Source organism: Tauraco erythrolophus, chromosome 3 (genome assembly GCF_009769465.1).
Source record: "Tauraco erythrolophus isolate bTauEry1 chromosome 3, bTauEry1.pri, whole genome shotgun sequence".
Lineage (NCBI taxonomy): Eukaryota > Metazoa > Chordata > Aves > Musophagiformes > Musophagidae > Tauraco > Tauraco erythrolophus.
The window spans coordinates 60769933-60794684 of NC_141467.1; the positions used below are offsets into that span (position 1 = coordinate 60769933).

Below are 24752 nucleotides of genomic sequence, written 5' to 3' on the forward strand. Positions count from 1 at the left end.
CGAACAAGATCTCCGGTTCTTTGGAATGAAGATAATTCATTACGGCCTAGTTCTTTTCACATTTCTTTTGCTCCTAACTTGATAAATACCTTGGATTGTAAATTTTTACCTTGAACATGCTCTTTCTGTGACCATTTAAAGGTCAGAACTTTATTTAGAAAGGTGTATAGATGTAAAAAAAAAAAAAAAAGAAAGAAAGAGGGGCAGAGTAGGAAGTTAGACTCATTCAATCAGTTGTGTAAACATCACTAATTTCTCCAGGTAAATCAAGTATCCTGAGGTCAGCTATTCACTCCTCATGTAGAAACAATCAAGAAGTGCTAGATTTGTCCAGAAAGGATTATCTTGAATATTTTCATTAGCAAAGATAATTGCATTAGAACAGCTAATTCTCAAGTACCAGACTCTAGGGCCTGAACCTCACAGCTCTGCTCCACATGGCAGTGCCTCTGTGAACATCTCTGACTGTTCAGGATTGGTTTGCTACTGCACGATGAATGTAGGAGCACTGCATTTATCAACCTGATATCAAAAATATTTGACATGCATAACGTACTAAAAAAAAAGGATGTGGATGTTATGCAGAGGGCTGAATCTCTACAGCATTTCCACAGGAACTGTCCTGCCAGCTACAGGAGCAAATCTCATGATGTGCGTGAAGGATTTTTGGTCCAGTAGGATCAAACCAAACTGTGTTTCTGAGAAAATTTACTATGTCATGAAGGCATCCACCTTCTTTCTGATATTGTATAAAGAACAAAGTTACCAGGAAGATGTCTGGTGACCAGATCTGTTCCCAGGGAAGATATTGAGAGTATCCCTCCAAACTTCAGCAATAGCAGAAGTGGGGATAGTAATACATGACAACTATGAAGACAAAAAAATACGGACTGAAAATCAGGCTCAGTTTTACCATAACTTACCTTCAGCAAGCCAGTAACTTGTACAACTATGCCTTGGCATCTCCATCTTCAAAGGAAGACAGAAAAATTTACTGAACTCATACGACTGCATCAAAATGTATGATCAATAAAATGGGAACTTTTCCAAACAAGTGCCATTAAAGCATCCAGAATATTTAATCTTCATTTCCTTTGTATCAATCCAGTCAATGCATGTGCTAATTCACTAGTTTCTAATTCACCAAATATTTACTTTAGTCTGCTTACAAATTGTCCAGGAAAACAAACACAGCAGTATTTTTAAGTAGGTTTGTTTGTCCACTTTACTGAAAATGGAATGTGATTATTTCCCCTCACATAATGAACATGTCATGGTTTTTCATCATTTTTTTAACAAGTGAAGTAGTCAAAGTTTTCTAACCTCTTGTTCAAAATGCACTCTGAAAATGCATGTTATTCATAATCAATGCATATACAATCATCTTGCAAAATCACGCATTGAAAATAATACACACAGGTGATTAAACACGTGCTAAAAATATACTAACAATTCTCCTTAAATCCCAATACTCTTAAATACCAAAATGCTTTACCATACACAGACACAATAAAATCACTTTGGTGTGTAGGCAGATCATGCTTAAATTGGATTTCCACAGCACAGACAAATGTTACAGATATATTAATTGAGGACAATATTGATTATAGCTCTGGCATTGTTCTGCAGAAACCTAAACAACACTCTTCACTGTAAAAGTATGACAGGTCACGTTGTCAAACTACATAGTTCAGAAGCAATCACCGTTGGGGCAAGAGTTTCTGGCATAACTCAGTGTTATGACCAAATATTTCTTGAGATAACCTTAAGTATTGTAAAGAGAAAAGCTAGAAATTTGCTTATTCAGAATCAGCTGGTACAACACTCCCCCGTCTCCCCAAAGTGTGTATTAGTACCTGCTCAAGTACAGTAAATATGGTGCCAAAACCTGACCATTGGTCAGGTCCTTTTCATTTGAACTTTTTTTCAGGAGGTTCCTGTTTTTCAGTACTTAACTTGCTTTAGTTCAAACTCTTACGATTTCTGAAATGTTCCGGAAATGTCTGTCTGGGTGAATCTAGTTCAAACTGCAGTGGTAATCTGCGTCAGTCCTAGGTCATTGGACTCTTCTCTCTCTTGAGGACAGTAAGACGACATTTCCACGACTAGTCATACAGGTTTGTTTGTCCCATCTGCTTCCCTCATATAAGCTGGGTCTTGCACAGTGTTTCTGACTCTACTGGTGCTCTGCCTGTCCATCCTCATCTTAAAGGGGAAGCAGAAGTCCTTGAAACATCTCTTGAAGTTTTCATCCAAAAAAGCGTAAAGGATTGGGTTGAGGCTGCTGTTGGTGTAACCCAAAGCAATACAGAAGTAATAGCTGGATATAGCAGCGGTACTGTGGGACACATCCCCTAAGGCTTCCACCAGCACAAAAATGTGAATAGGGGTCCAACAGATAATAAAAACTGCCACAACCACAAGAACCAATCTGGTGATGCGGCGCAGGTTTCGGTCTTTTTCTCGAGACCCTGAGAGAAGCCTCACGCTTTTAAGGCGCAGGATCATCAGAGTATAGCAAACAATTATAATGAGAACTGGAATGACAAATGCAAATACAAAGACACAGATTTTCATGAAGATGTCCCACCACACGTAGTCTTTGTCTGGAAATTGCAAGGAGCATTCAGTGCTAGCAGTATCTGGGAATGAAAGAAGCAAGAAGAAAATTGCTTTACTATTAGATGTTCTAAACAATGTAATTATCATACCATAAGCTAGGAAAAGTGATTATCGTGTAATGTGATACCAATAAATAGAGTTCTCAGTAAATCACTCCAAGGAAAGCTTTCAATTACCATTGGAACTGATTTTATGCAGCTGTCTCTAGAAATCACTTAGAGAGATAGGGGCTTTTTAAAATGCGTAACATCGTATAAAATTTGTTTCTCATGGGAGAATCTAAAAATGCAGAGGACAAAAATAAAAATTTGTAAAAATATTTCCATCCAAATCTCACCGAGATTTAAAGCCAGAACGAGTACCATGTTCAATGGAGTAGAAATCTCATAATTATTATCAAACTACATATGTTTTTGTCTGTGGGCGGAGACAGATTTGCAGTATCATGAATGGTGGGAGCCAAATGAGGTTTTGATCGTAGGAAGATTTTGCCAATATATGATAATGGTGTAATAATCTTTTCCCACATGCCTTCTTCAGTACAAATGGAATACACATAAGTGCTTGCATTCAGAAAAACTTACTTCCTGGCAGGTCTTTTCATTTAAATAGAAGCAAATAAAATGTGTGCATGTGCAGAGACAAACGGAAGCTGCTCTTTTGCAGATCACGTCATCAAAAATTCAGCCTTTGCAGAGACTGCATTATCTGGGCCACTGACACCAGCTCACTCCCTTTCTGATTGCCCATGCCAGGATTTGGAGTCACAGGCTGTCACTTGATTTTATGTCTCAGAAATATTCCATCTGACAGGAGGCTGCTGAGGAGTTAAATATTTGAGGTTTCATTTGCTGACCTCATTGGAGCCTTCCAGCATATAAACCATATGGAAAACCAAGAAACAAGATTAATGGTAAGGCAAGAGAAGGGGTAAATATACAACTACTATCAGCAGTTAAACTCTAGTGAAGATAAATCCAGGCAACACAGCGATTTTTCGCTCTGAATTGTGGCTTAGATTTTATCCTCTTGAGCATTGCATTATTCTTTGCATTTTTTTCATTTTTCCTACTGAATTTGTCATTCCTCTACCAATTATTATGTATTGGCTTTTGTCAAATGAGAGCTAAGGGTGGAATGATTCAACATACTCTTGCACATCACTTTTTCACATCTGTCTCCAGCAGAACTAGTCAGAAAAATTTCATCAAGCCCTATTTCTCTGCTATCAAAATGCTTCATAAATCAAGATGATATTGCAAAGAATTTGTTTTGAAAAACAGCCAGGGGCAGAAGTTATCATTATGGTATCATACAGACATTTCCACGGTTAGATATCAGGAAGTTGTTACTGGGTGATACTGAATACTAAAACATTCAAATAAAAAAGTTGAAATCAAAGCTAAATATTTTGAGGTTTTATTTTGAATAATGTAACAACTAATGGATGATTCTGAAAGCTGAAAAGCAAAAAGACATCTCTCAAACCTGATGGAGGATGCTAAGCTGACAACACTAGTATGATTTAGCAGAGTCTTGATGCTCTGTAGCTTTTCTAAATCCTTTGTGATCTAGGTTTTCGTAAGAGTAGTTGCTTGTGCTTAAATTTTATTCTAGAAATGTCAACAATTGTCTTCAAAGAAGTTTTCACATTATTACTGCTATTTGTAGTAGATCGCAGCCTAGTAGCAGCAATAAATACAAGATGCAGCTATAATATCTAGACTAGTAAAGCTGAATCCAGATGTGCGCTTCTGGATAAAAGTAAGGTATGATCGGGGATGACTGTTCACGATCACATCCAGCTACTCACTGAAACTCCTTCCCAGAGGAAACTGCCTCTTCTATCAACTGACATAATTTCATATATTTATCAAAATAGTTAGGTTATGCTTTCTACATTTTAATACAATTTGCAGTTGGCAATGGTATTTTAGAACTCCAAATTATCAAATACAAATGTAATGATTGTCTTAGATCTCATTATAGTTTATTTTCTGTGGAAAATCTTATTCTAAACCATTAATATTCATGTGTTTCCTTGATATATATAATGCTATTAATTGTATGGAACCCATTTACGTTTTCCCAGTTTACAACTGACAAACAATAAACAAAGATCCTTGTCATAATGCACAATATCATAATAATTTTCAGAAACTTTGGAAGAGAATAAAATCCAATTTATATTTTATTCTTGTTGCCTGAAAAGATGCAGAACTTAGTACAGTGTCACAAACTGAGTATTTGAGAGATTTCATACTGAACTTTTCCATTATGAAAGCCAAATATTTCAAATACATTTCTATAGTTGAGGAAAAATTTTGCACTCCAAATGGTATTTTAATGTAAATAGGTTTTAAAACGTGTGTTATAAGCTACCATTTAAGATTAATCTTGATCTTGACATAGAAAATATATTTCTGATAGATACATTATTAATTACATCACCTTCAGGCATCCATACTCCTCTGTACTCAAACGAAGCCTTCATACTATTACTGGGAATACTAATTGTACCTCTAATTTTATATTTTTTTTAATAAGTGAACAATTCTTCATCAAGAAAGGCTCCATTAAGGCCAGACAGAGAATATTTGCACATATGTAAAATCTATTTTTAGATCTATTTAGGTAAAAATAGAAAAAATCTAAAATTTATTTAGGTAAAATGTATCCAGAAGGACACCACTGGGAGCAATCCTGTACTGTAAGATCAAAAGGGACTAACTGAGTATGGGGTGGGAACTTTAAATATAATCACTTTCCGTTTGATATTCAGTTGTTGTTTAAGTCTGAACCCAGCAGAGGCCTTGCAGCATAAAAACAACAACTATGTTGACCAACACACAGAAGGTTTCAGTCCTGAGCTTCAGCTGTAGGCAAAGGCAAGATCCTTGCTTTTCCCCTTCAGCATTTACCAGTGCAATTAATGAACACAGCAGGCAAGGTAATTGGCAGTAAATGCTCCAGAGAGACCTTAGGTCAGACAAGAAGGGCTGAACAGTAGGGGCTGACAAGCATTTGCCAATAATTTCCAACCTCGTTTGGCCCAGCTGAGCTGTATATTACTAGTATCTGCTTCAAGAGTTAAAAAAAATAAAAAAAAAAAAGGCTGCCTGCCACGTGGTGTGGAAAAGGTGTTTGGAAAAGGTATTTAACCGTTGCTGGCCTCAGAGCAGAGATGTAAATGTGTCACTCACAGCGACACTCACAGGAATATTCTTTTAGTTAAGTACGCTCCAACAAAACACCTGACCAAGTCAATGTCCCATGGCCTTCAAGATCTCATATGTAGTGAGACAATCATTCTTCTCAAATGAAGATGCCTGGAAACTAATGTTTACTGAGCTGGACATTGTTTTATAGAGCCTGTCACAACTTTACTGTGGAGAAGAGTTACGGCACTGCTGACCAGAACACTTGATCCCCCACAAGGCAGAAAGAAGAGTTTCCAGAGGACTCTTCTGTCACCTACCCACCAGAAGACCAATAGTAAGAACAAAATCTTTACATCTTCAGCCAAATTAATCAGCCCTTGGGCAGCTGTTACTGAAATGTTTTGTTTGCACTGATCTATGCCAAACAGTTTAGCACACAGCATTTATTGTCTCTGCCAGATTAAACAGTGTCCTTATGTAAAGCTTACCATTTCTCTTGGGAGGAGTGAAACCTTTCTAATAGAAAAGGTTGTTAATTCAGTAAACTATTAATCATTTTTCAAAATATTATTTATATCTCAAACAAGACTACCACAAAATAAATATGCATGTCTTGTATTTTATCAAGCCATCCATTAACAGCATGGTCCCAACCCAATGACCTCATTAGAGGTCTCAAGTCCTTTAAAGACACTGAGATGCTCCTGCACCACATGCCTGTGAGTATGAAGGGTATGCATGTGTGAATGCTTGTCCCTTTTCCTTCTCAAGGAGGATTTCAAAATAAGATTAAGCCCATAGCAGGGCAGTTTTGGTAATGAGTCAGGAGTTATAGGGGCTAAATTCACAGTCCTTCACGGATTATAAATTTCAAGCAGAGTCTTCAGGTGGTCTGTATTCAGGTCTCATCAACTTCATGTTCTTGTAGTTGCTTCCCTGCCATGGTCTATATTCCCAGTTCCTCTGCTAATCCTTATTCTTGACTTTTCCAAGTCTCCATACGCATCCCCATCTCTTTTTAAACAAGAATTCAAGATACAGTCATAAATAATTTAGCTTGCTTTTCCTCTCTCCAGCTATGGAGTTTTCCTTTCTTTACCATGCCTTCAAGTTCTGTGAAGTGACAGTTGATAACAACCTCCAAAGTCTTAATACTAATGATAGTTTTAACATTAATACTAATGATAATCAATCTGGTTTCTACTCTTGGAATTTCATCAGAACTACTCTCACAACACCTACAAAAAGCATCATAAGCCCATATTTCAAGTTTCATCCTAAACTGATCTTTGATCTGCCCACTGCGATCAAATTCCTGATTATTTTCCTCTGCTGTCTGCTAGTAGTTTTTGATGGTTTCATGCTAGCACAGACAATGCTTCAAAGTGCATTTTTTTCCTTTAGTTGGCCAGAGCATCTGAGCTTAAATGATTTATATGTCATACTGTAATGTTCCACAATATATTTCAAAGTGTCAGAAATTTAGATATACTTTTTGAAGCAGGAATCAATCAGGTTTAATCAATATTTGAAGCTACATTTTATGTCATTTGAGAAACAAAAAGACTGAATTTTGAATGCTCACACTCACCTTCCCTGACTTTGGTACCTCCAAGAACTATTGCAGATATACCAACAGATGAAGACAACAGCCAGATACAGATGTTGATAATCTTCGCCTTGAGAGGCGTACGGAAGTCCAGAGCCTTCACAGGGTGACATACAGCAATGTATCGATCAACACTCATCATGGTCAGTGTGAATATGCTGGTAAACATGTTATAATAGTCAATTGAAATAACTATTTTACACAGCACATCACCAAAGGGCCAAGAGTTCATCAGGTACTCAGTGCTTTGGAAAGGCATAGTCGTGGTAACTAGCGCATCTGCCATAGCCAGATTGAAAATGTAGATGTTGGTTGCCGTCTTCATCTTTGTGTACCTCAAGGACACAAAAAAAGTAAGGCTTTATTATTTCAAAATATGATTATGCACATTCAGATATGTAACAGTGTATCAGTCAAGCTTTGCCATAGTTGTTTTTTTTCTGTCATTTCTAATTTATGATAGAAGTGCACACAAATGCAAGACCCTTGGGATAGTAGTAAACACGTTAGACTCTCAGCACCTGCGTTAGCAGTTAGAACTATTCACCTCAGGCAAAACCAGCTATACGAATACATTTATTCTAATTAGCCAAATGCTGGTTGCAATTCTATATTCTCAAATTCTTCTACAAGAAAATATCACTGTTACATCTGCAAGCGATCAAAACGTTTTGTGTTTGTTTTCTTACACATAACTGTCAGTGACTGTGAGCTTTCTGGGTTTGTTTTGTGGAAGGAACAGTTATTCCATTGTCTGGTAAAAATCCATGTTAACCATTATGTCTGCTGGACCACATTGCCTCTTATATCATTGTTTCTCTTCCTTGAATTCACTACAATGATGCCAGCTTATACAAACTTTGGTCATTTCTCTTCCTTGCTCCTTCATTTCCAATTTCGCCTCGTTTCTTATCCTCAGCTTTTCCTAGTCGTCTCTTTTGTGACTGCTAATGTAAAAGATGACTATTGTTTAAGTAGAATACTACAGTGGGGGAAAAAAATTATCATAGCTATATTTTTTCTGCATCCCTTAATTTCAACAAAATGAAGCACTTGTTTTGTCCAGTTGATAAGAACCTCAGCGTACACAGAAGAATAGGATCCAATTTTCTGAGATGGCACCCTGTTTTTTTCTGCCCTGATGAGAGTTTTGGGGGACAGCCTGTGTCCCAGGATGTGGATGACAGCCTGTGTCCCAGCTCTGCTATGGACACAAAGGATGAAGGAGACCCTGTTAACATGGAATATACCTAACTCTCCTTTCTGAAATGCTTCCTCCCAACTAGTTACTTTTGCTCATTGCTGTTAATTTATTATCAGACTCAATGACAGATTTTCTTTCTCACCTGTTTCAGCCCTGTATTTTGAATGTTTGAAATATTTGAATATTTGAAACACATAGAGCTAGATTTTGCTATATGCCATTAATAATTTACAGTAGAAATATAAGATTCGCTAATCATTAGTTCAGCTAATGAACAAGTAGGGCAATATGTCGATTTGCCTTTAAAACTTTAAAACTTTGATGTGTAAAATAAAAAATAATTTTTAAACAAATTTGACTAATGTTGACAAAATGTATCTAATATCTAAATTAGCTATTCATGAAAATATGGGCAAAAATGTCATTTTATGACCAATACGAAAAGTTAAAAATAGCATCCGTTCATCTAAAACACTCTAATTGCAACTTTTGCTGAGAAGATGAAACCAAATGGTGGTTCAAAGCATAGAAAAGAGAACTGTAATGGAAAAGAAAGTAAACCCTTCTCATCCAGATACCATGCCCAGGCTCATACCTTGAACAAAGCCATAGCCAGTGAAGCATTAGAAATCTCTGAGCAAAGACAGCCAAAAGGAAGCAGCAACAAAAGCTCCACACTGATGGCATGACCCCGATGGTCCAGACTCCCTCTGCCCCAGTTTAAGCTTCTCCAAGATCAAAGGTAGAGCAAGGAGACACTTGCCAGTCAGAGCTGGCTTCTGCCCCCTCCCAGATCAACCTCCTCTACGTGCCCTCCAGCAGATGAGGCAGTCTGTCCTGTAGGTCACATTATAGCCTGTAAGGCACTGTGCAAACACAAATAAGAGAGTATATAGCTAGCAGAAACAAATATAAGACACATTAACAGACTAGGAACTTTCCTACTTTTTGAAAAAAAAAGATCAGCTCCAAGTGCATCTCAGCTGTAAGACTGAACAAAAACTCACTAATCACTCAGATTGCAAATCTTTGTTAAAATGGACTAATTTCTATTAGATGTCTGAAAAGGAGTAGTAGAAAGGTGTTTTACTTCTGCTAGCATCACTGATGATATTTGGAATTGTTGTCTTCTTCAGATTGAAAAAAAAGGCTATGAAAAGTTAGAAAGAATGCATAAAAAGCACCACGAAAATAAGTGAAAGGACTGGAGAAAATTCTCACTGTGAGTAACTTAAAGAGCTCAGCACATTTAGTTTATCAAAAAGAACACTGAGAGGTGACTTGATTATAGTGTCTGAAGACCTCCACAGGGAGAAAATAGCAGGTACTGAAGAGCTCTTTCAGACTGGGAAGAAAAGTGTAACAAGGACAAATACGTAAAAGTCGAAGCCAGACAAACTCATCTTAGAAACAACGACAGATTTTTCCTAACAGCCAAGGTGATTATTATTGGGAACAAATTACACAAGAAAGGAGCAATTTTTCCATCTTTTGATGTCTCCAAATCAATGTCTGCTGCTTTGCAAAGAGCATGCTTCAGTCAAATACAAATTACTAGAATCAATATAGGAATATTTAAATGAAACGCAATGGCCCGTGATGAGCAGAGGTGAAATAACTAATAGTTCTTCTGAATCATTACTTCTGTAGATCTTTAAAAGCTTCCCCAAGGGTTTGGATAGAGAAAGTTTGCTTTCACATACAGAATAATTAGTTTGACCCTTTTTCCTTAATGAAAATCAGAAAAGTAGTGAAAAATAAGTAAGAGGATTTTATTAGCCTTGAAAAATCAAATATCTGAAAGTCTTTAGATGTGTCATTTCCTGCTCCTTGCAACCTTAATTCAGTTCTTTTTTGTGTGTGACACTGTGATCTTATGTAACATTTTTTCCTAGTAGCCCTTTCCCTTCTCCCTGCTAACTTCCAGAGGCAGAATAGGAAAGACACTCTGTAAAATCGATTGAGTTTTTCAGGTAACTTCAAGATTCAAATTTTGGAAGCTCCAACATGAAGCATGTTCTCTATACACGTAGTGCTCATGTTATACATGTAAAGCGATCAGTTTTGGGTTTTTTTGAACTATGCAACCCATGCACATATAAGAAAATCAATTTTCTTCACTACTATTTATCCAACAGGAAAGGTGTCTTGTCATTCACAGGTAGTAAGAAATATAGAGTCATCCCAACATCAGCATTTAGACAACTTCTAATGTAATCAAATACATTATACATATATATCTATAGGGTAATGAAAACACAATAGAGAAAAGAAAAACCCACAGCATGTCATTCCTCCCATAAAGCTCTGTGAAAGCTTCAGCTCATTTCAGGGACACAAACACACATAACAATCCCAGCTTTGATAACCGTACCAAGCTGTGTGGTTGACATGCTGGGAGGAAGGGATGTCATCCAGAGGGACCTAGACAGACTTGAGAGGTGGGCCCATGCAAAGCTCATGGAGTTCCACAAGGCCACGTGTAAGGTCCTGCATGTGGGTCGGGGCAATCTCAAGCACAAGTACAGGCTGGGTGGAGAATGGATTGAGAGCAGCCTTGAGGAAAACCACTTGGGAGTGCTGGTTGATAAGAAGCTCAACATGAGCCGACAATGTGCACTGGCAGCCCAGAAAGCAAATCGTATCCTGGGCTGCATCAAAAGAAGCATGGCCAGCAGGTTGAGGGACTGCTGCTACTCTGCTCTCGTGAGACCCCACCTGGAATACTGCATTCAGCTCGGGGGTCCCCAGCACAAGGAGGACATGGAGCTGTTGGAGCGAGTCCAGAGGAGGGCCACGAAGATGATAAGAGGGCTGGAGCACCTTTCCTATGAGGACAGGCTGAGAGAGTTGGGGCTGCTCAGCCTGGAGAAGAGAAGGCTCCGAGGTGATCTTATAGCAGTTTCCAGTACCTGAAGGGGGCCTACAGGAAAGCTGGAGAGGGACTTTTTACAAGAGCGTTTAGTGATAGTAAAAGAAGCAATGGCTTTAAACTGAAAGAGGGCAGATTTAGGTTAGATATAAGGAAGAAATTTTTTTACATTGAGGGTGGTGAGGCAGTGGAACAGGTTGCCCAGAGAAGTTGTGGATGCCCATCCCTGGAAGTGTTCAAGGCCAGATTAGATGAGGCTTTGAGCAACCTGGTGTAGTGGAGGGTGTCCCTGCCCATGGCAGGGGGCTTGGAACTAGATGATCTTCGAGGTTGCTTCCAACCCTAATCATTCTATGATTCTACGAGTCTACGGTGTGCATCTAGTGCTTCCCCATAACTCACCAGACTGGTAGTCCCATGTCTAGCTGTCATTGCCCAAATCCACCCCAGTTCACAGACCACAGATGCCTGCTTGCATCGCTCGCTCTGAGCCCAAATAGGCACCTTACCCCTTCTCTGCCAGACTATGAACAAGAAGGTGGGAGACCAATAAATATGGCTCCAATAAATTATTACATTACAGCAATCAGTTCTCCCAGGCACTGCAGAAGGATCATGCTTACCTAACTCAGGGATGAAGGGTGCACTGGTTAACCTCAGCAATGCTAAGTCCAAGCACATTTTACTGATGCAGTCTTAAAACTCATTGATCTCTCAATAGTGATGTAAAGAGCTTGATTACTTTCTCCTGAAAGCATTGGCCTCCACATAAATGAAATGTTGGCCTTTTAAGTTGTTAGGCAATATCGATTAAATCATACATTCATTTAGAAGTTCATAAAATTCTGAAATACCTTTGAGAATCCGGACTCAATCATCCAAACTCCTTTCAATCTTTTTAATTAAACACCTAAAAATTATTGAATGCCTAGTTGCCTCTGAAGATATGTGCTTGCAGGCTTAATCAAAAGTGCAGTTAAAGTGCTGGAGTGACTGCTGATGCCATCAGACACTTTGAAGTGGACCCTGATAGAGTCTTGACTCAAACACAAGATGAGGGATATAATCGCTCTTCTGCAACTCATGCTATTGCACCGAAATATAGGAGGCAGTATTTTATGTGGTTTGGGGTTTTCCCATCATACCCTCCATTCACCCAGATCTCAAGATCTCAAGACTGCTTGTCAAGCTATAAGCAGGTCTCAAGCCTCTGTAGATTTTAAATAACTGGAAAATATATGGAAACCTTGCAGAAAAATAGTCAAGATGAAAAATAAAACTTTGATTTGGATGTATTATTTGGATGGATATATTACAAGAGTTTTTAAGGAGTAAGATTTAAATCATAGGATCATAGAATCATAGAATGACATAGGCTGGAAGGGACCTCAGAGATCATCTAATCCAATCTCCCTGTCATGGGCAGGGATGCCTCTCAACTAGATCAGGCTACTCAAGGCTCCATTCAACCTGGCCTTAACACCTCCAGGGAGGGGGCATCCACAACTTCTCTGGGCAATTTATTCCAAAGTCTTACCACCCTCGTACTGAAGAATTTCTTCCTAAGATCTAGTCTAAATCTGTTCTCCTTCAACTTAAACCCATTTCCCCTTGTCCTATCAGTGGACACTCTTGTAAAAAGTCCCTCCCCAGCCTTCCTGTAGGTTCCCTTCAGGTATTGGAAGGCAGCTATTAGGTCCCCCCGAAGTCTTCTCTTTTCAAGGCTGAACAATCCCAGCTCCCACAACCTGTCCTCGTAGCAGAGGTGCTCCAGCCCCTGGATCATCTTTGTGGTCCTCCTCTGATGTCTACTTACCTGTTAGAAGTAAAATTCGAGAAACTATCACAACTTTGGCTAAGCCCACTTTCCAAAAGTGGGAAGTTCTTTGACACTGACCTTAGACTGACCCTTAGAAAATGTTCCCTATTTTGCAGTTGACTCATCATTACTCTACTTTTCCTTCTGGAGTAGAATTTACTTTGCACATTTTTGACAGTAAATAGGAAGAAATCACACCTCCAGCCTAAGCTTATCAACGAAATTGTGCTAACAGAAGAAGGAAACATGTTATTGAGAAGTCGGTATGCTTTTGGAAAAAAATCAAAATGCTTTACTAAATCTGCTAGTAAAGCATCTTAAAGTTATTATCTCAAGCCAAGGAGAAGAGTGTAATTCTAAAGTCCACCGTAATATTAGTAAAGTTAATAAAAGCTGAGAAAGAGGCTATGGTCAAATTTTTTTCATGTAACAGCAATAGGCTGCAATGTTTCCTGCAGTATGAAACTAGGGATGGGGAGGACAGCAAGACTAACAAATATACTATAACATTCTCTAGTAGCAGAGTGAAAGTACAAAAGCATGTAATACAATGAGGTATAACAAACATATTTTTGGCAGATAACTGAGTCAGTGAATGAAAATGAAAGCTAAAGCACATCTAAAAACAAATTGCGAAAACACCTATCAGCAGGATGCAGGCTCTGTTCCACTAGGTTCCTCTGAATGAAGTATATGGAGATCAAGCAGCTGAAAAGCTTAGTCAGGAAAGCTCTAAATCTCAAGGCTATATTCAGGGCACACTCGACATCACAGTGCATCAGAATAGGCGGAAAAAATAAAAATTAAAATTAAAAAATAACCCAGGAGGATATATTTCATGTCAAAAGGATGGCTCAGCTATCTTTCGGATCTTCATAATAGAATATAAAAGGCTTATGCCAATATGAAACTAAGATTGATGTCATTTAAAGAATGTGAAAATAAATATTATGCAGTTTCCATATTTATATTGAGTTATATGTTCTTGCCACATTTTGAACGACAGCCAGAATTTAGCAGTAGAAGGACCTTGGAAAACAACGTTAAATAAAGGCAAACATTGTTCCTACACACGTCTAAAGGTTGCCTGTCTTTAACACCAAAATTTTTTAGGAGCCTACAAAAAATTGTACACGTTGCCTCCAAAATAGTATCCTAAAGTGGAATTACCTTTATTAATAAGTGCCTGTAGGCATCTATTTTTAAGCAGCTCAAAGAAGAAAAGCATGATCTTGCCTTTTGTTCTCCTCTCAGGGAGCATAATCTACCTGAATGTCAGAATCAAAACCCTGACAATTTACTGCTACCATTACTCCTCTGAACTAGCCATAAACTGAGCCTGAACAAGATCTTGCAGATTTAGATTAGATGTGGAAGCTTTCCTTCTTGAGCTAAAGAACCAATTTCTGAATTAGAGAAGTTCAAGTCTACATATATCCTGCTCAAAATTAAGAAAAATTCACACTACTTAACAAAAATGAACTATTTTTCCTCACTCTATGATAAGAACTTTCAAAATTTTCATGTGAGTTTAAGAACCTCGTTTTGAAGAAATAAGCTTAATGTTAGAAACAGCAATACTGTGAAATTTTTGCTTCCATGATTTAGGTAGGAGAGCTCAGAGAAATGTCAAGGTGCTGTGATTTGTGATGTGGTCGCACTCAAAGAGTTGTGGTCAATGGTGCGATGTCTACATGGAGACCAGTGTCAAGCGGTGTCCCTCAGGGGTCTGTTCTGGGTCCAGTGCTGTTCAACATCTTTGTCAGCGACATGGATGATGGCACTGAGTGCACCCTCAGTAAGCTTGCCGATGACACCAAGTTGTGTGGTGCCGTGGACTCACTTGAGGGAAGAGATGCCATCCAGAGGGACCTTGATAGGCTTGAGAATTGGGCCAGTGCAAACTGCATGAGCTTCAACAAGTCAAAATGCAAGGTCCTTCACCGGGGTCGGGCCAATCCTAGGCACAAATACAAACTGGGCACAGAGTGGGTTGAGAGTAGCCCTGAAGAGAAGGATTTGGGGGTGTTTATAGATGAGAAGCTCAACATGAGCCGGCAGTGTGCTCATGCAGCCCAGAAGGCCAACCGCATCCTGGGATGTATCAAGAGAAGCGTGGTCAGCAGGTCAAGAGAGGGGATTCTCCCCCTCTGCTCTGCTCTTGTGAGACCTCACCTCGAATACTGCGTCCAGTTCTGGTGTCCCCACCATAAGAGAGACATAGATTTGTTGGAGCGTATTCAGAGGAGGGCCACAAATATGGTCCAGGGGCTGGAGCACCTCTGCTACGAGGACAGGTTGTGGGAGCTGGGATTGTTCAGCCTTGAAAAGAGAAGACTTCGGGGGGACCTAATAGCTGCCTTCCAATACCTGAAGGGAACTTACAGGAAGGCTGGGGAGGGACTTTTTACAAGAGTGTCCACTGATAGGACAAGGGGAAATGGGTTTAAGTTGAAGGAGAACAGGTTTAGATTAGATCTTAGGAAGAAATTCTTCAGTACGAGGGTGGTAAGACTTTGGAATAAATTGCCCAGAGAAGTTGTGGATGCCCCTTCTCTGGAGGTGTTCAAGGCCAGGTTGAACGGAGCCTTGGGTAGCCTGGTCTAGTTGAGAGGCGTCCCTGCCCATGACAGGGAGATTGGATTAGATGATCTCCGAGGTCCCTTCCAGCCTATGCCATTCTATGATTCTATGATTCTATGATTTATTGTGGCTTAAACTGAAATACTGAGAATGCAGAATTTTATAAAATCAGTACTTTATCCAAAACCAGTTCATCTAATATTATTATTAAAGAGCCTAGACAATTGCCTTACACTATGCGTCAGATTTTTTCACCTCTTTTGGTAAGCAAGATAAATCTAAACCTTGTCAAGCAGCTGACTCGGTCTCTTGAGAAACTTTATGCTGCTGCAGATGTTTTCCAATGACCAGTCATGCTATGGAGAGTTCCCAGGGTGTTACACAGCCCATCCTCATCCTCCTTATTTCCCACAGGTACATTGCCTTGGTGAGTGTTGAGTCTCTGTCTCTGGTAACATCCACCTTTCCCAGTGTTCTTTTCTCATCGAAGGATGTTTTTTCATGAAGGACATGAGCTCCCTTAGCAGAGCAAAGTGCTTCCTATGTGTTTGTGGGAGAGGGAAGTGAGTAGGACAAAGAGAATAAATTCCATTGCTCAAGAGGACAAGGATAGCAGCTCCAGCAGAAGATTTTTCAGGGTCTTACTTTCCTTCTTATTCTTTGGAGAGGCTTTGATCTCCATAGGTAGCTACGTATGCAGAAGCTGGTTGCAAGCAGCCAAATGTTATTGAACTTCCCCTAGATGTTTCTGCAGGAGAGAAATAAGGAAAGAATTTAGAAATCTCTCATGCAGGTGTCTTGGGGTGTGGGTATCACTCTTGTTCTCAAAGTAAGGCACCTGGTCTCTATTTGGCCACAGGGATGAACAAGAGCTGCCACTGCTGGGAGTATTTTATAGGACAACTACACTCTTGGATGTGTGGAGACCTGAATCTCTGGTCAGCACTCATGTAATAAAGTTGAGTGGATGACAAGAAACCTCTACTCTGTAACAAGTACAGGATTATGCGGTAGGGCAACAAATGCATGTATCAGCAGTGAGCCAGCTCAGGGAAAAGTCATCAGTCCCTCTTAGGAGGCAACTGGGAGGCTTTCTCTGGATTCTGCCCATTCATCTGTTTTCCTCACCTGCCTGGGAGAAGCCCACAGCACAGATTAACTGACGGCACACATTCCCAAAGGAGATGATTCAAGTGAAATCCAGGAAACTTTAAGACACAGTCAACTGAACAGCATAGCTAGTAGCTTCCATGGTGAAAATATTCTTGTTCTCCTCTGCACTTTAACAAACTAGTCATTCTGAAAGGCATGTCTAACAGTAAGTCCTGATGCTGTCTGTAAGCCAGGAGCATGGTAAAAAAACTTTTCCAAGTGTGAACACTAAATGAACATTGAATAGCTTGTCAGAACTAATCCTATCATACAGGTTCCCACCTGTCACTGCTCAAGGAGGCCTTTCTTCATTGCCCTACAGTAGTCACAGTGGCTAGGCTACTCACAATGCAGTGGGAAGTGGATTTAGCTATGCAATCAGTCAGTAAATACAAAATTTTCTTTCTTCCAGGTGCAGTGTAGCTAAGTTTGGGAACCTTAGATACACACTCATAAAGCATTGCTGAAAAAATTGACTTTTCAAGCAGAGATGAGCAGCAAAGCAGAGCACTGAGTGCTGCATAGGTGGATTGGTACGAGGAACGGAGAAAACAGAAAGGTTGTGCACACTTTCTTGCCGTGTATTAGCGGAAACTCGAGCACAGAAGAAAAGGGTGTTAGGCTCTCAAACTCAGGCAGAGAAGACAGAGATTTCATTGTAAATCATCTGTCAAAACTGAAAATAGAAAACTGCCTAGAATTAATTTTCACTTCCCTAGGAATTAGAAGGTGGATCTAATGAGAGCTGAACCCTCTGGCTTCAGGAGAAATAAATATTTCAAAGATGATACACAGGTTAGCATGCAAACTTCCCTATAGTACCATGGAAATGCTGAGCACCTTTACATATTGTTTATTTACATAATTTTTACATTTTGCAGAATGCCAGCATGGTCAGACACTCCTCTTTCCATGTCCTTGTTCCATCTGTACACACTCCTCCCCCACAGCTAATTCTCATGCCTATCTGCAGACAAAATCGTATCCACACTGGCATTCCCTCATGCCTCTCAAACTCCACAAAAGAGAATAACAATAAACAGGCACAAAGTCGTTCTTGAGGAGAAGAGCACAGAGTCTGCGCTTTGCAAGAATTATCTGATTTTTACAGATGGGGGGACCAAAACAGAGACATGAAGTAAACTTCCTAAAAGCAGAGTTTATCAAAGTTTTTCTGGATGCTTTTCTGTTAGAAAGAAATGTGCAACTGAAATCAAAACTCTCCTTGGGAACTCATCTGTTTCAGAAAATTTAACTTGAGAGACAAACTAATCACAGTTTGAATAGGCAGTGAGATTAGGCAAGCCAGGAAGATTATCCCCCCCCCTGCTCTTAGTGCATCCCAGGCCATCCAAATCACCAAGTTAAGAATTTCCTGCCACAATACCCTTTCAGCAAGTTCAAAATCCTCTCTCAGGAAAAGCAAAACGAAGAGTCCTCACTCTTCTCTCTCTCTGTCCCCTTCACCAGAACATCTCAGCCAGCCTGTCCTTCCCAGCACCATCTCCCTGCTGTGCTCCCTCCCCATAACTCATCCAGGAGCATGAGCTTCCCCACAACTCTCCAGGCTGAGGATAGGCAAATTATCTCAAGTTTTCTGCCTTGCCAGCAACCAAACTGGAAAGTTCTTGTAAGTTTTCACTTTCTGCCGGTTCAGAAAGTTTCCCTGTAATTTGTCTTGCTTCCAGACATTGATTCCAGTTACGTCTTTCTCTGAAATAAATGACTACCTGGCTGCTAGCCCAGCGGAAGTGTCTGGATGGATACCAAATTACTTTTCAGAAGCCAAACAGATTACTCACTATAAGCTATAGCCTCTCTCTAATACTATATCTAGTAAATATTCCTTCCAATCCATTCCTGGGCACCCCACCACTTTTTCAGTATCAGCTCTTCTTATCATAGCATCATACTGGGAACTCATGTTGAGTTTCTTGACGGCTTAGAAACCCCAGGCCTCAGATATTCCTTGCCTAGCAAGGTATTAAAAGTGTTAGAAATGTTCAACTGTGCTTGTCAGACTACCCATATCGTTTTATAAACCTGTCCTCTTCCATGTTTCCTGCTACCCTGGTCTTTGTGCCATCTGTAAAGGCTGTTGGTAATGATCAGTCTCCAAAGTTGTGAAGAAAATTATGCCAAGTTTGGCCGAACCCTTCAGAACCCACCAAAACTACCTCCGTTTGGTAAGATAAGCCCAGATGCTGTGAGGTACTGTGACGAATTTCTTATTAATCCAGTCGATACCTCTATACTGATGATAGTAAGGTGTCAAATGTTTGACCGGGTGAAAAAAAAGATAAAAACCCACAAACTTCACAAAGCATGCTACAGCTAAGCCTTGTCTTTTAGCAGCCAAACCCATGATTTCATAAAAGAAGGAAATAATACCAACTGCAAGTAATAGCAAACAAGTAATTCAGTTAGGTTGACTCTTTTGGAGCTTCATTTTTTGATTCAGAACAATATTCTTTCCAAATGTAATTTAATAAAATTAGAACAATAATTTAAAGCAAATTAACAAGTAGTCTTTTGATGTTCTAAAAATATAATATTGATTTAAACCAATATATTGAATCATTTTCTTTTTTTGATACTTTTTTTAATATATTTTCATTCTGATTTGGAATGAATGATGGAGAAGACTTAAAACAGTCTGGAAAGGAATCGATTTTATATCACATTTCTTAATAGACTCTTCCTGTTACATAAGATGCCATTCGGTTCCATGAATATAAGAACAAAAATGTATTACTAGCTATATTTTTTCTTCAACATTAGCCTAAGCAGAATACAAGCTTTCTCTTTTCCCCTAGGAATGAATCTACATATCTATGACACAGCCTTTTGTTAAAACTGTTTTTGAATGTAGAAAATTATTCAGTTCATCGGAAGCTTGAAAGATAATTTTAAAAGAAATAAAGGATTGGCTATTTAAGATCCTGATGATGGCAGCTGCTCTCAGTAAATTACTTCAGGAACAACGGAGGTAAGGCACGTAGAGAAAAGGAATCTAGAGTGGGTAAGAGACAGCATCTCCCAGAGTTTTTACCAGAGTAAGTTTATGGCTTTGATAAGAGCAAATCTATAGTTAAAGTTGTAACATTAGTCAGAGGACTCTTCTTCCCCTCCAGTTGTCACAAGAAAACACCATTTTCTTTAAAGTCAGCACAAAATTTTAGAGAAATAAAGTCAAGAGGGAGGAGGAAGGGAAGAAAAAGACCTTTTGCTTCCAAGGATAAGTCATTTTATTTATCAGCTTCAGCCAACTATTTCACTTCTAGAAATATTTTCGAAGTCCTCGGAGGTAAAGTAAGTTTGAGGTTGAGATGTAGTCTCTGATCATGCCAAGACACACATAGCTATGTAACTTTATTCAGGCAAGGTCAGGTAATTTCACCTGCTTTCTACAAACCCATTTCATGCCTCCTCTCCTCCTCCATAGGGAGAGGACTGTGCTTCCTACATAGTATCTACATTTCCCACCAGTGCAAGAACCAACGTGATGCCCTCTTTCTCTCTTACTCTCTTCCCAGGACAAGCAGCAGCTGCAGGAGAGCCTTCCATCCTGTGTGCCATGGCTCCACGTCAGCGAGGCGCTGTCAGCCCACCCACAGATCCCCTTGGGCTGGCGCACGTGCCTCACAGCTGATCCGAAACCAAGGAGAGGTCCTGCAGACTTCCGACACCATGACACCCAACTGCAACAGGCGTGCAAAGAATGCAGGACACACTCTGCACACAATGCAAAGCTCTTTCACACCGCTCTCAGTGTGCCCGAGGAGTCTGGGGTGCTTACAATAGCCCTGGTCTGGCTCTGTTACGATTTTTAGTGATTGGGCTTTGGCTTCTAAATCTAAGAGTTATTGTGTGCTTAAAGATGGTGAATACCAGTATCTCCACTTTATACGTGAGGAAGCCAAGTGACAGCTCCATGAATTGTCAGGACAGGACAAAGTGTTGAAGCCTGGTAGTAAAACCAAGAGAAGAATCCAGGTCTCCTGAGACACGGTTTAACAGGCCATGCAGTCGCCACCACACTAAAGTACCATTCCCACTCAGCCTTCAACACGAATCTCTGTTTACAGGAGCTGTATCGAACTCAGCTACTTCTCTTTTAGGAGCTTGGACATGTGATCGGAGTGCTGTTCTTCTGTGATTTTTACCTCTGAGGGAACTCTGAGAGGGTTTTTCCCTCTCAGCAGAAACACACTTCACCACACCTGATGGAGATTTCATACAGCCAGCACTCTATGCACAGGCTGCTGAGATGCTGACTCACTGGTCTCCATGAGCTTCTCTAGTTGCCCTTTGCAGTAGCAAACCCACCCCTGTGGGGGTATTAAAACAAAGAACAGGCTGAGGCCACAGCTTATGGCTGAATTTGAGTCTGTTTCTGAGGTATCTCAAGACTATTCACAGTCTCCTGAATCTACCCCTCTACTCTGCTTGTGAGACCCCACCTAGACTACTGCATTCAGTTCTGGGGACACCAACACAAGAAGGACATGGAGCTGTTGGAGCAGGTCCAGTGGAGAGCCACAAAGATGATCCAAGGGCTGGAGCTCCTCTCCTATGAAGGTAGGCTGAGAGAGTTAGGATTGTTCAGCCTGGAGAAAAGAAGACTCTGGGGAGACCTTCTAGCAGCCTTCCAGTACATAAAGGGGGCCTACAAGAAAGCTGAAGAGGGATATTTTTCAATGGGTCATGAAAATCCATCTTGAAATGCAATCACGCAGAGAGTGGGTGTGAGGGAAAGAGAGAGGGAGATGAGAGGTTAGGACAAAAATGAAGAAAATACACCTCTTGCATGAATTTTTGAAATATTTCAAAATCATAAGAAATGTTTGAAATTGTAGGGTTGTGTATACATGCACTTCAATTAATGGTTCTAGTAGTGGTTAAAGCATTTGCTACAGAGAAAACCCAAGAGAGTGAGATACTGGGGGAAAAAAAAAAAAAAAGAGAAAAAAAAACAGGTGTTTTGTCATATTTATTTATTGCTTTGATCATGGAATCAAGAGATGAACCAAGAGGAAACTGAAGCAAAAGGCTAATGTAGGAACTGGTAAGAGATTGAGCCATAGATAGCTATACCCTCACAAAAATAATCTTAGGAGGGTAACCGAAGGAAAGAAAAAAGGAAATACATATGCACTAGTATAATCCATACATGCTAACTTTTAGGGCTCTGGCTAAGTTTGTATTTATTTCCATTGCCCAGGCCAGTTAATCAACTATCTTTGTTAGTGACTGATGGCTTATAAAATCTCTGCCTTTGCAGCTGTGTGTGTGTCAAGTATGGAGTCTCTCTTCTGGCAAGAGAAATATAAAAAGAAATGAAATGTCTACTCTGAATGAAGGGCAAAAGGGCATGCAGGGGTATAAAAATTACAGCATCACAAAGCTGGAGCAAACCAGTTTCTCCGCATTGACCACAGCCACTTTTATTTATTGCACTGACTATTAAAGGGGCTTTTATTTCCATTATTCAAGAGTATTCACCTGTTTATAACTCATCTTTCATAAAGTACCTCATCAACAACTTCACTGCTTCTAGTTAACTTCCCCCTATATCAAGTTTGACAATTATTTCACTGTCCTGAAATTACTTGACCCCTATCACGCGTGCTTTACTAACAAGATCCCTTCCAGTACCTCCATTTTTCTTTCTGTGCACAAGCTGATTTCATTTGAGCAATGAATACTCCACAATTATCTTTTTTTTTTCAGAATATTTCACAAGGTTCAAATGGACCATGAAGCAGGAGTCCAAAAAGCTGCATGATTTCTGTCCCTTTCATTGCTCATTATCAGCCTGCTGATCTGCACTCTCTAAACATTTTTATAAACTGCAAATGAAAAGGACAAAAAAGAGAGAGAAATCATAGTGCAAGCTAAAACATACGCCAATACACAAGTGGAAGTGAAAGCGTGAGTACTGGTGCATTTTGCTAAGTGGTTTAATATGAAAAACTAACACAGATACACAGCTTCCTCCTGTTTCCTGAAAAACAACAGGAAAGGTATTTCAGCATCTACTTCTCTTTCTTCAGTCCAACACCAACAACTGGAGCTAAACACCGCTTGACCAAGAAACAACATCCCTTGCTTTACGTTAAATGTTTCGATCTGTCTTTTACCATTTCCTTTTTCCCCACCTTGTTAAACGACCCACTGGGTGACAAGGCAGCAACGTGACAGTGTCCACATGACTCGACTCAGAAGCAGTCCCTCGGGGTCTCCTCCGAGAGGAGAAAAGCTGCCTCGCAGAAGTTTCTCTCTTCCGCTGGAGCTTTCCCTCTCATCCCTAGAGGGCACCCGGCGAACGCAGCTCCGGGGCACAAAGCGCGTTTCCCGCAGGCTGCAGGATTTAATCACTTCTGAACAGCAAACCACTGGGACTGGCCACTCCGGCTATGTCTTCCAGCTCCTCATGTGAGCATGTGAGCTTCCTTAAACTACCTCCCCTCCCCTGAAAATTTAGGGACTGCCATTTGCACCTTTTCCAACAGGTCCTCCAAAGCCCCTTACCTTATGATGACAAACATGACCAGAGAGTTTCCCACCAAGCCAACAACGAAGACCACCGAGTAGACAGCTGTGATGATGATGGGGATGGCGGGGGAGATGCTGGTGTGGTTGTGCTGGTCGTCCCCAAAGGCACTGGTGGCGTTGCCGTCGTAGTCTGCCCAGCCCAGGAGCCAGCTGCTGCTGGTGCTGGGGGGGCGACAGGGTCCCGGGGAGCAGGTGGAGTCCAGCTCCTCCCGGAAAATCTGTACGGGGGCATCCATAGGGACACAGTCCCCACGGGCAGGAGAGAGACTGGGAAGAGAATGCAGACAGCAGGAGGCAAGTACGCTGGAAAGAGAGAAGAGAGGGCAAGAAACAGAAGTGTTATCTCAGCCATCTGATGTTAAGACCTCTGAAATTTGTGCATGTTAAGGGGAGCTCTGTTGCGATGGGAACTGTAAGTTGCCAACCAGAGATTTAAGCAAACTACATTCATAATAAATAATTACAAGTTTTACATCTCGCTATGTAACGGGTAAGTGCTGCTCCTCCAGGTGCACAAGGAAAGTTTTCTTCCACTTTCAGAGATTGCACAGCGAAACGAATCAGATGAGAAACAGCTCAGATCCACCCCCACACTTTAACCCTGTCTCTCCCATCCTCCATATTTTAAGTCAAACTGTATCCTAATGACAGGGGCTCCTTACTGCCTAAGATCTGCCATAAAGCGGAGGGGAGAGAGAAACCCACCACCTCTCTGCACATCTGCTTTGACATCCTGTCCTGAGTGATTTTTTTTCCCGATCCCCTACTTGCTTTCAAAGAAAAGACACATTAATGACGCAAAATACCTCTTTCAGTTCGGGAAAAGAAGCGGAGTCCTCAAGCAGATGTCTTTCGCAGGAAAAGAGAAATATCAAGCAGCTCCACTTGGTCACTGGGAGTACCACCGACCTTCTAGGACTTTTGAACCTGAGGCACCTGCACCTTCGGAGAGATGTGCAGGCAGCGGAGCCGATTCCCGGGCATGAACTGCGACGTGGTAGCAGCAATTGCTGCTGTTCCAGCTCCCACCACTTCGCCTTTTCCCTGTCAGGCTCCCTCTGCCTCCCGCTCACTCTGCCAGGGCTCCAGCAGCACTCTGCACTGATGCACACGCTCTCCTCTGTCTCTGTCCCTGAAGCTCAGCAGCTCACATGACTTCTGTCTAAATACTG

At 40.5% G+C, this 24752-nt stretch overlaps 1 protein-coding gene across 1 annotated transcript; it reads right to left on the reverse strand.

Moving 5' to 3' along the window:
• Nucleotides 1-2109: 2109 nt before the first annotated feature.
• Nucleotides 2110-23816, reverse strand: OPRK1 (opioid receptor kappa 1). Its single transcript, XM_009981375.2, has 3 exons — nucleotides 23557-23816; nucleotides 7375-7727; nucleotides 2110-2642 (listed from the first exon to the last, which is right to left on the reverse strand). Exons 1-3 carry the CDS (start codon nucleotides 23814-23816, stop codon nucleotides 2110-2112), a joined length of 1146 nt encoding a protein of 381 aa, XP_009979677.1.
• Nucleotides 23817-24752: the final 936 nt, after the last annotated feature.

Excerpts from the sequence above, each read along its gene's own strand:
- OPRK1 (XM_009981375.2), bottom strand. The coding sequence starts at position 23,816 with ATGGATGCCCCCGTACAGATTTTCCGGGAGGAGCTGGACTCCACCTGC. Across the intron at positions 7,728-23,556 it reads GTCATGTTTGTCATCATAAG|GTACACAAAGATGAAGACGG; the intron begins GTAAGGGGCTTT and ends TGTGTCCTTGAG. Across the intron at positions 2,643-7,374 it reads AGGTACCAAAGTCAGGGAAG|ATACTGCTAGCACTGAATGC; the intron begins GTGAGTGTGAGC and ends TTTCATTCCCAG.